At 46.6% G+C, this 16,650-nt stretch overlaps 1 protein-coding gene across 1 annotated transcript in view; it reads right to left on the bottom strand.

Moving 5' to 3' along the window:
* Window positions 1–235: 235 nt before the first annotated feature.
* The window catches only part of CSGALNACT2 (chondroitin sulfate N-acetylgalactosaminyltransferase 2), a 110,202-nt gene continuing 93,787 nt past the window's right edge, over window positions 236–16,650 (bottom strand). Inside the window, exons 5-8 of the mRNA XM_082267361.1 lie at window positions 13,524–13,702; window positions 8,508–8,602; window positions 2,423–2,504; window positions 236–545 (exon numbers count right to left, since the gene is read on the bottom strand). Of these exons, the coding sequence (XP_082123487.1) occupies window positions 253–545; window positions 2,423–2,504; window positions 8,508–8,602; window positions 13,524–13,702 (649 nt within the window). The 3' untranslated portion in view covers window positions 236–252. The remainder of the gene's footprint in view (window positions 546–2,422; window positions 2,505–8,507; window positions 8,603–13,523; window positions 13,703–16,650) is intronic.

Here is a 16,650-nt window from a genome sequence, read left to right as displayed (position 1 = left end):
TAAATCTGATTATTTTCTGTGCTGAACAGACACACAAAGCATAGTTGGGGTACAAGAGCTCTGATCCCTGTCCAGAATTACCCAGACACCATTGCAATGGATAGTATGGCACACAAAGCATCAATGCTCCCATGATATGCTGGGCTTTATGTATTATGGATGATGTCCTGCATCCATAATATTGTACCCTTTTTTTCTATTCAGACCCAGCTGACAATTCTTTTCTAGTTTTTATGGTTCCATCCTGATGGCTCATGCCTCTGCTTCATTATTTGTCCTGAAGGCTTGCTTGCGCAAGTGGGCCTCAATTTCGTCCCGGAACACCAACATGCCGAGGTGTGGGTGGGAGGCCTCATTCATGGCCTTAGACTGGATGCACATGCGATACTGCTCTGGAGTGAGTTCATCCACACAATGCTTCTCATGCCATAGATGAAACAGGCCCGGCACTGGTGTTCGCACCACAATCAAATCCCCATGAAGGTATTTTCTGTACAAATGAACATCTTCTCCTCCCCAGCCTCTGACTTCCAAATCAAAGCCACCTGGAAGAGACAAAAAGAAGCAGACCAAGAACAAAATCGTTATTTCCCAATCTTTCCACTAGAGGGAGACAAACCATCAATAATGATCAGCAAGCGTCCTAAATGTGGATATAGATGTGGATACGTGGAATAGAGAAAGTTTTACAATGGTGGGCATATCATTCATTGCACATTTTACTTACTAGAGAAGTAATTCATACATTTTTTAACGTAAAGCAGATCTTCACACTGGAAAACATTTAAAAAGTTAGCAGCTACTGGAAAAAAAAAACAAAAAAAAAAAATAAAAAAAACTTACCTGTCCAAGGATCCAGCGCTGTCCCCATCCTGGCCCATTCTTCAGGTCCCTGACACTGTGGGAAGCCGGCTGTAACTCACTGACTTCACAGCCGACTCCCCATTGCACATGCGTGAGTAACACTGTGCTGTGTGAATAGAACTAGCAAAGGAAGGGGGAAGACGCCACCTAAGTGCAGTATTAGAAGCAAGATTTTATTCACACTAGATAAACACTCAGAGTATCAGCAGAAAACTTGCTCATCATGTAGTAGGGGTCTCCTGTTCACCTCCATCCTGCAGGCTCCACTAGGTGGTCCGGGTAGCTGGGAGTTGGTGGAGAAGGGCATGGATGCCCTGCAGATCCAGGAAGTCCACGCTAGCCAACGTGGAACCCACCGGTGGAAGTGATGTCACCAGGGGGAAGCGACAGCCGGATGTCGGTCGGGTTTTGTAAGGCAGGCTACGCGCTCGGAGTCTCTAGTTTGCTCTACAGGCTTGCCACAATCCCCTAGCTACCCAGACCACCTAGCGGAGCCTGCAGGACAGAGGCGAGCAGCGGCCTTTATTACATAATGAGCAAAGTTTCTGCTGATACTGCTAAGTGTTTATCTAGTGTGAATAAAATCTTGCTTCTAATACTGCACTTAGGTGGTGCCTCAAACCCCCTTCCTTTGCTTATACCTCTACAGAACTGGACAGGATGGCTGTCACCATTGCTGCAACCTACACTATTTAATCTATATGGAATTTTATGCATTTGATGCCCTGAAAAAATATTCCATGGACTGGGCTTTTTGCCCAATATATCTTAGAACTGTATAGAGACTCTCCTTGTGCACCAGAATTCTCAGATCTTTTGTGTGAATCGAACTGCAGCCTTCTGGGACCTGTGATGTGTCCCAGGAGGCTGTGGGCGGGGTGAACCTCTGCTGGGATCTCCTAGGTGATTCCAGTAGAAGTGGGTACCTGCAAAAAATTGTTACCCATATCCTTAAAAAAAAGTGCTAACAGTAGAAGTGGGGGATGGGAGGAGGAGGATCACTGGAACACGAAATATGAACAAAGCATATCCCTCTATAGTGTGTACTTTTTCTCAATTAGGAGCACCAAGTGTAATTTCTATCTGCTGCTTCATTCCTCTGCTATCAGCATGACTCCCTTCTGACAAGTTTTCCTGACACCAAGAGAAAAAAATTGACAGGGCATGGGGGGGCTCCAGCACACGCTTTAGCTCTGTTCCTGTGTGCAGGGGGGGGGGGGGGTGTCATCTCCTCACTGAACTTAAACTTCAGCTCTCCACCCCCTTTTTTTCTGACAGCTAAGAAAAGCTTTGTCAATTCCATAAATTCTGGACCTTGAACAGCTGTAGAGAAGAGAAAACTGCAGATAAACAGGTGCAACTTCTATCTGAGGATTAATGTCATCTCTGTGTATTACCTGAGGCCAGTCACTTCACTGGGTATATGTAATTACGGATTAAATATGGTTTACAACCACTTTAAGCATGTCACAAAACAGTAGTGGTAACTATTTGTTTTAATAAGGAATTTGTGACGAATTGAATTACTTTGCTGAACATACAAAGTATGACGACTTACCTATTGATAAGAAATCGGATTTATACTGACATGTCATGCCAAATCCAAAATCTCTCCAGAAGCCGGAGTCTTTCTTATGAACCTAAGGCAATGAAAAGTAATATTACAAGTGGTACATGTCTAACAACCCTCTTCTGGTTTTGTAGTGTCTGTATGGCAGACATGGGAGTAAGTCACACATGTGCAAGTCTCAAGTCTTAACCTTCAAGTCTCAAGCAAGCAAGTCAAGTCGAGTCCCTGCTAAAAGTCAAGCAAGTCAAGTCATTTATTTTGGTCAAGTCACAAATCAAGTCAAAATACTGATCTACCCCAATTTTCACCTTTAAATCAGTTAAAAGTCATTGGTCAGGAAAGGTTTTGTTTTATTTTCAACCATAACAAAACTGCTTAGTGCTTTTTTCTTGGCATATTAAAGAAACACTTTGAATGCCCAAACAGCTCAAAATCCTTCGTCCGGTCATGTTTCAACACCACAGTCACTAAAAACATGTTAAAGTGGAGTTCCACCCATTTTAATAAGTTTAGATGCAAGTAATCCCCTTTAAAAATGCTTTTACCAATGGAAACTATTTTTTTTTTTTTATTGCAAGGAAATACCTTTTTTTCTTCTTTATTCATTGGCACTTCCGGGTCCGGCCGCCTATAGGCGATAACGTCACTAGGCGATTCACAAGGGCTGCTGGGATGTATCCCAGCAGCCTGTGCGTATCGCCTAGTGACAAAATCTCGCATTATTACACTGGCACCAGCTGTACTCAGAGATGTATTGCTTGGAGTCCGCGCTCCGCCCCGCCTCCTCTCAGTGAGCTCTACGGGATGTATTGCTTTGAGTCTCCTCTCAGTGAGCGCGGACTGAAAGCATTACATTCTGTAGAGCTCACTGAGAGGAGGCGGGGCGGAGCGCGGACTCCAAGCAATACATCTCTGAGTACAGCTGGTGCCAGTGTAATAATGCGAGATTTCGTCACTAGGCAATTACATCCCAGCAGCCCTTGCGAATCGACTAGTGACATAATCGCCAATAGGCGGCCGGACGCGGAAATGCAGATGAATAAAGCAGAAAGAAAGGTATTTCCTTGCAAAAAAAAATAGTTTCCATTGGTAAAAGCATTTTTAAAGGGGATTACGTACATCTAAACTTATTAAAATGGGTGGAACTCCACTTTAAGTATTTCCATTGTTAAGCAGCCAGTGTCCAAAAAATCAGAACACACTGAGGTGTTTTAAGTGACTGTGGTGTCAGAAACATAACAGGCACATTCATTTTGCTTTAACACATCTTGAGAAAATGCAAATATTTAATAACTTAAAAAAGTAGTCATTTCGAGTCATATGTCTCAAGTCAAAGTCAAGTCTCAAGTCATGAATACCAAGTCAAAGTCAAGTCGAGTCTTTTATTAATTTTAGTCAAGCAAGTCTCAAGTCCTCAAACTGGTGACTTAAGTCTGACTTAAATCAAGTCATGTGACTCAAGTCCCCCACCTCTGGTGTATGGTTTACATTTCACTATGGACCATCTTTCTGTCTTTATAAGGGAACTCCAGGCAGATATAAAGAAATCCATGAAAATTGTGTGTTCATTTAAAAACCCTTTAAATGTATTCTTAAAAGAGAAGTACAGTCAAAGAGTGTTGGTCATACTTCTCATGTGGGACCCAGAATCAGCCAACAGCGGGCTAAAGCCTGCTGTCCGCTGACATCACAGGGATGCTTCAGACCCGGGAGGGGCCCAAGGGGGTGCTCGGGACACCACCCAGACCCGGGAGGTGCTCGGGACACCACCCAGACCCGGGGAGGTGCTCGGGACACCACCCAGACCCGGGGAGGTGCTCGGGACACCACCCAGACCCGGGGAGGTGCTCGGGACACCACCCAGACCCGGGGAGGTGCTCGGGACACCACCCAGACCCGGGGAGGTGCTCGGGACACCACCCAGACCCGGGGAGGTGCTCGGGACACCACCCAGAACCGGGGAGGTGCTCGGGACACCACCCAGAACCGGGGAGGTGCTCGGGACACCACCCAGAACCGGGGAGGTGCTCGGGACACCACCCAGAACCGGGGAGGTGCTCGGGACACCACCCAGAACCGGGGAGGTGCTCGGGACACCACCCAGAACCGGGGAGGTGCTCGGGACACCACCCAGAACCGGGGAGGTGCTCGGGACACCACCCAGAACCGGGGAGGTGCTCGGGACACCACCCAGAACCGGGGAGGTGCTCGGGACACCACCCAGAACCGGGGAGGTGCTCGGGACACCACCCAGAACCGGGGAGGTGCTCGGGACACCACCCAGAACCGGGGAGGTGCTCGGGACACCACCCAGAACCGGGGAGGTGCTCGGGACACCACCCAGAACCGGGGAGGTGCTCGGGACACCACCCAGAAAGGGGAGGTGCTCGGGACACCACCCAGAACCGGGAGGTGCTCGGGACACCACCCAGAACCGGGAGGTGCTCGGGACACCACCCAGAACCGGGAGGTGCTCGGGACACCACCCAGAACCGGGAGGTGCTCGGGACATTAGGCCCTGCTGCAGGAAAGCAGTGCCCCTCCCCCACTATGTATCCCAGGCACCATCTGTGGGCCTGGGACTGGCATAGCGTTGCTGCCAGGTAGAGGGGAGGGAGGAGAGCACCAGACAAAGACACATGTTCGCTCTCCTCCCCATCTTGTTCCTGACCTGAATGCGACTCTGTGGTAATATCATGTGACATAAAAAATTGGAACTACCACCATTTTGTTCTCTAGGGTGTCTGCTTTTAGAAAATATATGTTTTGGGGTTTTATGTGATCTTCAGGCCTAAAACTATTTTTTGTTTTAGTTAGTTTTTAAACGCAAAAACGGCTCTGGCAGCTTTCACCTCAAGAATATTGCATGTTCTACCTGTTTTTAGAGTAGAACATATAACATGTTCCCACTTCTACAGCAGCTCAGTGATCTGAGCCATCTGTGTGACAGCAGTATGGAGGCAGGGGGGGGTTCTGTGAATGAATCAACTACAAGTACCGATACCCTCTGCGGCTGTCGGCTAGCAGTTCACAATGAACTATAATGGAGCTGTTGAGGGCTCTGGTAGATCATTGATTCTCCCTGTCAGCCCATAGAATGTACAATGTACGAGCGGGAAGATTACACTGACAGTGTGCAGGAGTCCTGCATTGCACCTGCAATCTGCTGATCACTGGTGCAATGCTTTCCAGACTCCTAAAAAAAAAATCATAGTAAATGCAAATTACCTGCAAAAAAATGTGCATTTATTATTTTGTTTTTTAAGAAGGTGAACTTCTCCTTTAAGGGAGCGGACACAGGAGTTTGATTTGGCTGCTCAGCATGCGTTTATACTGAGCACCCAAGAGCCTCCATGTGAGAAGGTAACCTGAAGGAATAATGTTTTTTTTTTTGTCATTGGGGCCGGCGCCTCATTTACTTACTATGTGCTTCTGCTGAGCGTTGAGAGCCCGACACGCCCCTTTCCTGACGAGCAGCCAATCAGTGCTCATCACACTGCAAGGGCTCTCCTCTCCCTGCTAGTCCCCGGGGTGCGCTGCTGGGGACAGCCAAGAAGGTGAGTAGGAGATAAACGTCGCAATGTTAAAAACATTAAAAGTTTAAAAACGCCATGAAGCTCCTTTTCGTAAAAGCCCCAGACATTCCTAAAAGCATCTCTGCCTAAAAAAAACACCAACCCTTCACCTTATTTATATATTTTTTTTTTTTTTAGGACAAGTAGATTGTCTCAAGGGACAAGTAGACTGAGACCTCTATTTAGTCCCTTGGACAAGTAGTTTTTTATTTTTATTTTTTTTATTGAAAATGTAAACCCCTGGATACTGCGACCATAGAGGGGAGTAAAGGTTTTTTTTTTTTTTTTTTTTGAGTACTCCACCCCTCTGATTCTATACCAAAATTTTACTTAAAGAGGAGCTCCAGTCCCTTAAATGAAAATTAAAAGTCAGCAGCTACAAAAACTGTCCTTGCTGACTTTTAATAAGCAGCCACTCACCTGTCCCAGGATCCAGCGATGTGCTCACCCCAGCCGCTTTCCCCGTGTCCTCTCTCTCCCAACATCTTTACTATTGGCCCCCAGCTGTGACAACTTGCAGCTTCACAGCCAGGTGCCCACTGCGCATGCTTGAGCTGTGCTGCGCACTGTGAACGGTCCTGCAGTCTTCTGGAACCAGAAAACTTCTGATTGCCTAGACCACACGTGTCAAACACAAGCCCAGCGGGCCGATGCCAGGCCCTTTGATGTGGCCCTCACATCTCTCGTCTCTGCACCCACCTCGTCTCAGCGGTTGTCAGCAGATAGGAGAGAACATCTCCGCCCAGATCCTATGCCCCTTTACTCCTCCTCTCCTGGTTTCAGCATTCAGCAAACTCTGGCAGCTGACTCCAGCTCTCCTCTGGTCCGCCTCCGGCCCTCCTTCCTCTGGTCCGCCTCCGGCCCTCCTTACTCTGGTCCGCCTCCGGCCCTCCTTACTCTGGTCCGCCTCCGGCCCTCCTTACTCTGGTCCGCCTCCGGCCCTCCTTACTCTGGTCCGCCTCCGGCCCTCCTTACTCTGGTCCGCCTCCGGCCCTCCTTACTCTGGTCCGCCTCTGGCCCTCCTTACTCTGGTCCGCCTTCGGCCCTCCTTACTCTGGTCCGCCTCCAGCCCTCCTGTGGTCCGCCTCTAAACCCTGAACTTTCTACTTCCCAGCTCTGCCCCCAGCTTCTTCCCAGCAGTAGCACAAGCTAAGGGGGGTGCACTTTGATATAACGGATGGTGATGGACTCTTGACTTGTGGTGTGTGTGTGTGTGTGTGTGTGTGTGTGTGTGTGTATGTGTGGGTGTGTGTGTGTATGTGTGTGTGTGGGGGAGCTCTTGAAATTTGATGTTGGGAGGGTGCTCTTGACATGTGGTCTTACAGAATAAAACTGGCCCTTTAGGGACAACCATAATGCTGATGCGGCCTGCAATGAAATTTAGTTTGACACCCCTGGCCAAGACGGTTGGATTGGAAGTGGAAGCAGACACCTGTCAAAATTGGGCACCCGCTCCCCACCTCCTCCCCAAAAACTCAATTTCACAAAACAGGAGTGGGGGAGGAGGCCTTAAAGCAGAACTTTGCTTTAAGATCCCTTGTACAGCAGCCCTGCCAGGGAGAAAAGAGGCAGCACCAGGGGCTAATCAGGTGTGCTGCAATGCTGATATACTGACAAGCAACATGCTGAAAGGTAGAGAGAGCAGAGAGATGACCTCATCAGTCTGTTTCTGCTCCTTGATTATCAATAACAGGCTGGAGGTAGGGAAGTGACACAGCTGAGTTCCTTAACAGCTGCAGAAACTGTTCAGTTCACCAGGCTAACTCTGCTGTCTGGCAGGGCTGTGTAAATCTCAGGACTGGATGGATACTCCAGGCTGATAATTCAGCTCCGTTACATGTCAGATCATTTGTAGGCCATGTGTCTGGAAATCAGCTTAAAAATTAAACATAGCAATTTGCAGTGTAATAGAGGAAGAGTGAGAACTCGCACCTACATTTTACAGGAAAACCATCTGTGCGTGAGTCATGTAAACAGGACAGCTCAGCTAGACGACTAAAAACTGTTTTCACATTTCTTAACTTCATAATGAGAAGTATACGAGTCTGCCAGCCTTCGTTCCATCACTTATTAAAGGTCACACAAAAACTTTTCATACCAGTAACTTACATAACTGGGGGTGGGGGTTACTGTAGAAGGAATGAAAGTGAATTTGTTGTTACATAATAGCCAACCGGATTTTAATCTGACATTAGGCAACAACTTCACATTTATTTCCTTTTTTTAAATTGTTAAAAAAGGAACCAAACATCAAAAATGTAATTACACATACATGTTTCTTTCTTGGTTTAGGGTAAACAGGTAATACTGGATTCGATATTTACCACTGGCAGCCTGCAGGTGGTATGTTAGGGCCTGCTGACCGGATTTTCTGCAGCAATTGCCATGAAAAGCTCATGTCATTTTATCCCATGTTATTCTGGTCTTTTCCCAACATTCGTACTGTGGTTGTGTGAGCCCATAGAGCTATCCAATAGTTTATATAGTGCTATACTCACCAGCTGTTGCTCCACCGAGGGTGGTGCATCTAGATTGGCATACACAATTGCAGGATTGTAAAGACTGAATACAACTGGATAGAAGACTTTCTTACCTAGAAAATAAAGACCAACTTCAGACCTTGGTATTCTTAGATTGAGTTCATAAAATTAGTTTAAAAGAATGCAGAACAATTATTGTTGTGCTTGAATGGATTTATAGAACAATTCATCTCTGCAGGTGGGGCTCCATTTTAAATATTTACTTGAACCACTTTGACATTGACTTATCCTTACATTGTTGGTCAGTGGGAAAGGTGGCCCTTCAGTTTGGGGACCCAGTGCGAGAGGTGGCCCTTCAGTTTGGGGACCCAGTGCGAGAGGTGGCCCTTCAGTTTGGGGACCCAGTGCGAGAGGTGGCCCTTCAGTTTGGGGACCCAGTGCGAGAGGTGGCCCTTCAGTTTGAGTGGCCAGTGGAAGAGGTTACCCTTCAGTTTGGCGGCTAATGGATGAGGCGGTTCTTTAAATAATTTTCAGTAGAAAGGTGGCCCTTAGAGATTGGTGGTCACTGTAGTGCCCACTTACATTGATGATCATTGGTTGCCTCCGACTCTGCCCAGTAATTTTGGTACTAGAACCATTCATGCACCATCAGGCAGGGGATCAGGACAATTAAACTCTAAAGGTGGGGCTCCATTTTAAATATTTCGTACTACTTGACATTGACTTATCCTGACATTGTTGACCAGTGGGAAAGGTGGCCCTCTAGCTTGGGGGCCAGTGGGAGAGGTGGCCCTTAGGGAGAGGTTTTTGTAGTGCCCGCTTACATTGTTGGTCATTGGTTGCCTCCAACTCTGCCAAGTAATTTTGGTACTAGAACAATTCATGCACCATCAGGCAGGAGATCAATCTGCTCAATGCTCAAAAAACACCAAGCAACTTCTGGGGGGACACTAAAATTCGACAGAAATCTGGTTAAGACTCCCCTGGAGACTGGTCACTAAAGGGGTAATACACATACTCTGGGGACTGGTCACTAAAGAGTAATACACAAATTCTGGGAACTGGTTACTAAGGGGTAATACACATACTCTGGAGACTGGTCACTAAGGGGGTAACACACATACTCTGGAGACTGGTCACTAAGGGGGTAACACACATACTCTGGAGACTGGTCACTAAGGGGGTAACACACATACTCTGGAGACTGGTCACTAAGGGGTAATACACATACTCTGGAGACTGGTCACTAAGGGGTAATACACATACTCTGGAGACTGGTCACTAAAGAGGTAATACACATACTCTGGAGACTGGTCACTAAAGGGTAATACACAAATTCTGGGAGCTGGTTACTAAGGGGTAATACACAAACTCTGGAGACTTGTCACTAAGGGGTAACACACATACTATGGAGACTGGTCACTAAGCGGTAACATACATACTCTGGAGACTGGTCACTAAGGGGTAACACACATACTCTGGAGACTGGTCACTAAGGGGTAATACACATACTCTGGAGACTGGTCACTAAGGGGTAATACACATACTCTGGAGACTGGTCACTAAGGGGTAACACACATCCTCTGGAGACTGGTCACTAAGGGGTAATACACATACTCTTGGAGACTGGTCACTAAGGGGTAATACACATACTCTGGAGACTGGTCACTAAGGGGTAATACACATACTCTGGAGACTGGTCACTAAGGGGTAATACACATACTCTGGAGACTGGTCACTAAGGGGTAATACACATACTCTGGAGACTGGTCACTAAGGGGTAACACACATACTCTGGAGACTGGTCACTAAGGGGTAACACACATACTCTGGAGACTGGTCACTAAGGGGTAATACACATACTCTGGAGACTGGTCACTAAGGGGTAATACACATACTCTGGAGACTGGTCACTAAGGGGTAATACACATACTCTGGAGACTGGTCACTAAGGGGTAATACACATACTCTGGAGACTGGTCACTAAGGGGTAATACACATACTCTGGAGACTGGTCACTAAGGGGTAACACACATACTCTGGAGACTGGTCACTAAGGGGTAACACACATACTCTGGAGACTGGTCACTAAGGGGTAATACACATACTCTGGAGACTGGTCACTAAGGGGTAATACACATACTCTGGAGACTGGTCACTAAGGGGTAATACACATACTCTGGAGACTGGTCACTAAGGGGTAACACACATACTCTGGAGACTGGTCACTAAGAATTATGCACACTGGAGACTGGTAACTACGGGGTAAATGAACATTTACTGCTGGGGTGAAAAGGGGCTGGAGAAGTTTGGGGAACCACCATCTAATTGATGGAATCAACAACGGGAAGTAAGGTGTCTTGGGAGGCAATAAACTGCAGAGATGCCAATGTGTGATCTCATTGGTAGAGCATGTTCTGGCCAAATAATTCAATACTGGAAGCAGAATTTGATAGCAGTGAAAGAGGAAGTTTCTTCTTTAAACATTATATAGGAAGTATAAGATGAGTAAAGAGGAACTGCTATGATATGATAAGGCGCACCACATCCATTCACCACCCTGATACAATATTACATACTATGTCCTTTAGTAAATGTATTATTCTGTTCTGTTACACATGGCACCTCTACAGAAATGCAATAGTATGTCCATCTATGTGCTTCAATAGCTGCTGGTTATGTCTATAGTAATTCGTGGGGGCTGGGCATCAAATAGGGTTGATTGATAAACTGGTGAGAAGAGGGTGCACTGCTCTGCCAATTAGTGAAATATGTTTGTGGTGCCATAGTCAAAATACTGTATGTTGCTGCCTCCCTTAAAGTGTTTGTAATACCAAAAAAAAAAAAAATGATCCTGTTCCCTTAAACCATGAATAACAGCACACTGCTTCTAGAGTTATTTGGCCCTCTTGTATAATCTAAAATATCTGGCTGATCATGCCTGGTTCTGCCCGACCCTCTGTAAACTGACCACATGTATTATGGCTGCTAAACCCTGACACCATGGTCAGTTTACGTGCCTCTGTCATCCGCAGCTCTCCCCCCTCCCTTCCCTGCCTATACGCTAGTGACAGTGCCGCTCGGCTCCCTTCCTACTGCTATCACGATTGTATTATATTCATACAACCCCCTCTGTTAGTGAACGTTATGTGCCCACTGTGTGTGCTTTATAAAAAATATGCCGATTTCTAGTTTATTTAAGAGCGCCTCTCGGCGCTCACATGATCGCTCGCTGCTCTCCTCCCGGCCCCTCCCGATGTAGTTGTCGGAATCTGGAGATACATAACGTTATCTAACAGAGGGAATTGTAGGATCATGACAAAGTGGCTTTACAACCACTTTACCCACTTAAGGACCAGGCCTATTTCTCACACTTGTTGTTTACAAGGTAAAATCAGGCATATGTCACGGTCACATATGTAAACGCCGTTCAATCCATACATGTGAGGTATCGCCGCGAACATTAGAGTGAGAGCAACAGTTCTAGCTCAAGGCCTCCTCTGTAACTCTAAACTGATGACCTGTAAAAATTTGTAAAACGTTGCCTACGGGGATTTTTAAGTACCGAAGTATGTTGTCATTCCACAAGTGTGCACAATTTTAAATCATGACATGTTAGGTATCTATTTACTTGGCGTAACATCATCATTCCCATTATACAAAAACATTGGGTTAACTTTAGTGTTTTTTTTTTCTGCGCAAATATCGTGTGACATTAAAAGTTGCAATGACCGCAATTTTATTCCCTAGGGTCTCTGCTAAAAATATATATATATATATATATATATATATATATATATATATATATATATATATATATATATATATATATATAATGTTTGGGGGTTCTGAGCAATTTTTTAGCAAAAAAAAAAAATGATGATTTTTACATGTAGGAGCGGAGTGCCAAAATGGCCCGGTATGGAAGTGGTTAAAAGCAAAAAAAAAAAAGTAATTTTTATCAGCAAAAAAAAAAAAAAAAATGGACCCTTTCAGGCCATTGGGTATGACGTCGCTTCGGTCCTTCAAGGCCATAGAGTCGAGTGGAGGGCCATCTTGCTCTCGCTCGACTTGTGGCCTGGGACATGGACAGATCGGATTGTTTTTCCCACTACCGACAGCTCCGATAAGCAGGGAAAACACCCATAAAAGTGATCCCGCAAAAAATCCTCCACTGTGACCTCTTTTATGTGAAAGAGGACCACCGTTCGAGTAAGAAAAATATTTGCTGCCAAAACACCGGTATTTAACGTCAAAGTACCGACGTAAAACTGCGGCGGGTCCGGAAGTGGTTAAAGTAGAACTAAAAGCAAAACTTTTTTTTTTAAATTTTGTATATTGTGCAGAGGGATTAGAACAGTTTTTATTGCTGTCTGTGACCCCATTAGGAAGATTCACCCTCTCTGTCCTATTTACTGTTATCATTGAAAGTAAAAAAAAAAAAAAGAAAAACAATCCCAAATTTTGAGTTGTCCCTAGAAAAGTAATTGAGGTGAAATCTTCCAATGGGAAGACTAGTTCTAAAGACCTGGGGGTCCCCAAGGAATTCTCCCCTAATTTGCAGGGATTTCCTCTCACTTCCTGTTTGGCTGCAGGACAGGAAGTAAAGGGAAATCTCATAAATGGCACACAGATGGCAAAAAACAATCTGGCAAGGGTTGTACCCCTACCTTGCTCTATCCAAAGTGATAGGACTCCATCTTCATGGTTTTCATTGCCATTCACTGGTGTGTGGAGGATATTTCTTGGTCATTCTTTATATGGACTCTTACATGAACTTTCAGTATTGTTTTATCATGTATTGGTGCTGCCCGTTTGTGTATAAATATTATCTACCTGCTCATTCATTTTATCTCTATATTTTACCACCAGCCAAGTCCGTTCATTAGGAAATGTGGCTCTGTTATCCACTCTTTTGGAGTTTTTATTTACGGAAGGCAATGAAAGTTATCCTCACCAACTCATAGATTGGAAGTAGCCATATACCGTGTCTACCTTACCTTGTTAGAGGTCACCTAAGCAGCGTACACTCACCAGGTTCTGAGTTTAGTCTGCATGTGTCTAGAAACCCTGGTGTGAAATAGATGTCAACATCACAGAAGAAAAGCAGAACATCCTCCTTGTCCCAGGCCCTTGCGCCAACCTCCAGGCCATGCCCCCGGCTGAACTCCTCCTTAAGTGGAATTAACGTGTAATTATGGAAATTCTGATCACTGCAAAAACAGAACGGGATTTCAAATACAGTGAAAACGGCCATGTCTTGCTCAAGCAACATTAGAATCTGTATTTAATACAGATGAGAACCAAGAACATAATGATTCGAATTCATCTGATTTCTGACCAACTATATCATTATATCCAATCTGTCCTAAAAATAATGGAAGCTAGCAATACTGATAAAGTGCACCTGCTTTTATCTTGAAATTGTTTTTTTCATCCACATGGAGCCCCTGCATTAGAGAACCAAGCTTTCCATTAGGTCTTATGCAAGTCATAGACAATGTGATTTTCTTTCCTGCAGCCATGGGTTGCAGGAAAGAAAATCGCTCAATTCCCCCATCAACACAGTCAATGTTGATGGGGAAAATAGAATTTTTGTAAGAACTTACCGTAAAATGATTTTCTCTGTAGTCCTCTGACAGTCGCCGCCCGATGGTATTAGCCTTCACTAATGGGTAATGGTGCCCTTTGCAGGAGGAGCAAGGCTAGGCAGATAATTGATCAGGTTATTACAAAAAAATTTTTATACCTCGGCACGCCACTAGGGGGCCATCCCTCAGCCATTATCCTGAACCCAATCTGACATTACCTCAGTTTGTAGCAAGCAGTACCGGAAGGCAACAACCCCCAGATCAAAAAAACAGAGGGGCGGGGGCGGCGACTGTCAGAAGACTACAGAGAAAAATTTCACGGTAAGTTCTTACAAAAATTCTATTTTCTCTTACGTCCTCTGACAGTCGCCGCCCGATGGTATTAGCCTTCACTAATGGGATGTCTCAAAGCAGTGCAGGTATGAGGGGTGGGAAAGCAACGCAACCAAAAGAGAAGGTAACGCAAACAGCCGGGCCAGTAACAACCTGAGCCCACAGGAAATGACTGGAACAAACCCAGAAACAACAAAAAAAACACCCAAGAAGGGGGGACAGTAAAGACAATGTCCCCTTAAACAACTGTCGCACTCAAAACTTTGCAGCCAAAGGAAGCATCCGAAGATGCCAAAACATCAAGTTTGTAAAACTTTGTGAAAGTGTGCACGGACGACCAAGTCACTGCCTTGCACACCTGAGCCACAGAAGTCTGATGGCGAAAAGCCCAAGAGGCACTAACGGCTCGAGTAGAATGGGCCTTTACCGGGAAAGGAGGAACCTGACCCTTGATGGAATAGGCCTGAACAATCGTCTGTCTGATCCACTTAGAAATGGTCGCCACGGAGGAGGCCCATCCCTTCCGAGGTCCCTCAGGAAGAACAAAAAGAGAATCAGACTGCCGAATTGACTCCGTGGTGGACAGGTAGACCTTGACCGCTCGGACCACATCCAGAGAATGCAAGGCAAACTCCTTAGGATGCTTGGGCCGCGCACACAGCGAAGGCAACACGATATCCTCATTGAGGTGGAATGAAGAAACCACCTTGGGAAGAAACGACTGATTCAGTCGCAGAACCACCTTATCTCTATGAAGAACCAGATAAGGAGAACGGCAGGACAAGGCCGCCAATTCAAACACTCTGCGAGCCGACGTGATGGCCACCAGAGAGGCAACTTTCGGTGACAACAAAGACAGAGGAATCTCCCCGATGTTCTCGAAGGGAGGTTGCTGCAACACAGACAAAACCAAATTCAAATCCCAGGGAGCTCTCCTCTGGGGAGCCAAATGCCGCACCCCTTGAATGAAGGTGCGGACCAAGGAATGCGACGCCAAAGGGCGTTGAAAAAAGATGGCCAAGGCCGACAACTGACCCTTGACCGTAGTCAGCACCAGATGCTGATCCACGCCCTTCTGCAGGAAGGCCAAGACCTTCGCCACCGAGAAGGAACGAGGGTGAAGACCCTGGCTTCGCACCAAGCGATATACGCTTTCCAGGTACGGTGATAAATCTTCCTTGAAGTTGCTTTGCGAGCCTTTAACAAGGTAGGGATGACCGCCTGAGAAAGACCTCTATCCCTCAGGACCTGGCTTTCAACAGCCATGCCGTTAAAGCCAGAAACCGTAAAGCAGGAAGGAAGATCGGTCCTTGAGACAGAAGATCGTCTCGCAGCAGAATCCGCCAGGGAGGTTCGACGACCATCTGAACGATGTCCGCGTACCAGGACCATCGAGGCCAGTCCGGGGCCACTAGAATGAATGACATCCGTTCTGACGCCAACCTGTGGAGAAACCTGGACAACATTTGAATTGGAGGAAAGGCATACAGTAGCCGATAGCGGTGCCAAGGCACCACCAACGCGTCTGCGGCGACTGCCAGAGGATCGCGAGTCCTTGCCACGAACCTTTCCACCTTTTTGTTGAGACGGGACGCGAACAGATCCACGTCCGGGGTCCCCCACCGGGCACACAGGAGGCGAAACACCTCCGGATGTAGGGACCATTCCCTCTAAAGTCTGGCGACTCAGATAGTCCGCCTGCCAGTTGTCCACACCCGGAATGTGAACGGCCGAGATCGCTGGTACATGCGATTCGGGCCCAAGACAGAATCTCGGCCACTTCCTTGGCCGCCCGGGCACTCCTCGTGCCCCCTTGGTGACTGTTCTAGGCCACAGCCGTGGCATTGTCCGTCTGTACCTGGACCGGGCACCCCTGAAGCTGAGATGACCACCGGAACAGACAAAGCTTGATCGCTCGGAGCTCCAAGACGTTTATTGGTAGTGAAGTCTCCCCCGCCGACCATGTTTCCCTGGGCACAAAGCGTGCCCAGAACTCCTTCCCAGCCCGACAGGCTGGCATCTGTGGTGAGAATAGTCCATAACAGAGGCCAGAAGGTCTGACCCTGTGTCAAGGACTGCGACCGGAGCCACCACAAGAGATGCGACTGCACCAGATGACTCAATGAATGAAATCCTCCTTTCCAAGGGCTGAGGCGTCCTTTTCCACCTGTCCAGGATCTCCGCTTGTAGAGACCTGGTGTGAAATTGAGCAAACGGAACTGCTTCGAAAGCCGAGA

Source organism: Pelophylax lessonae, assembly GCF_965119305.1.
Source record: "Pelophylax lessonae genome assembly, chromosome: 9".
NCBI lineage: Eukaryota > Metazoa > Chordata > Amphibia > Anura > Ranidae > Pelophylax > Pelophylax lessonae.
This window is presented reverse-complemented; position numbering and strand designations above follow the sequence as displayed.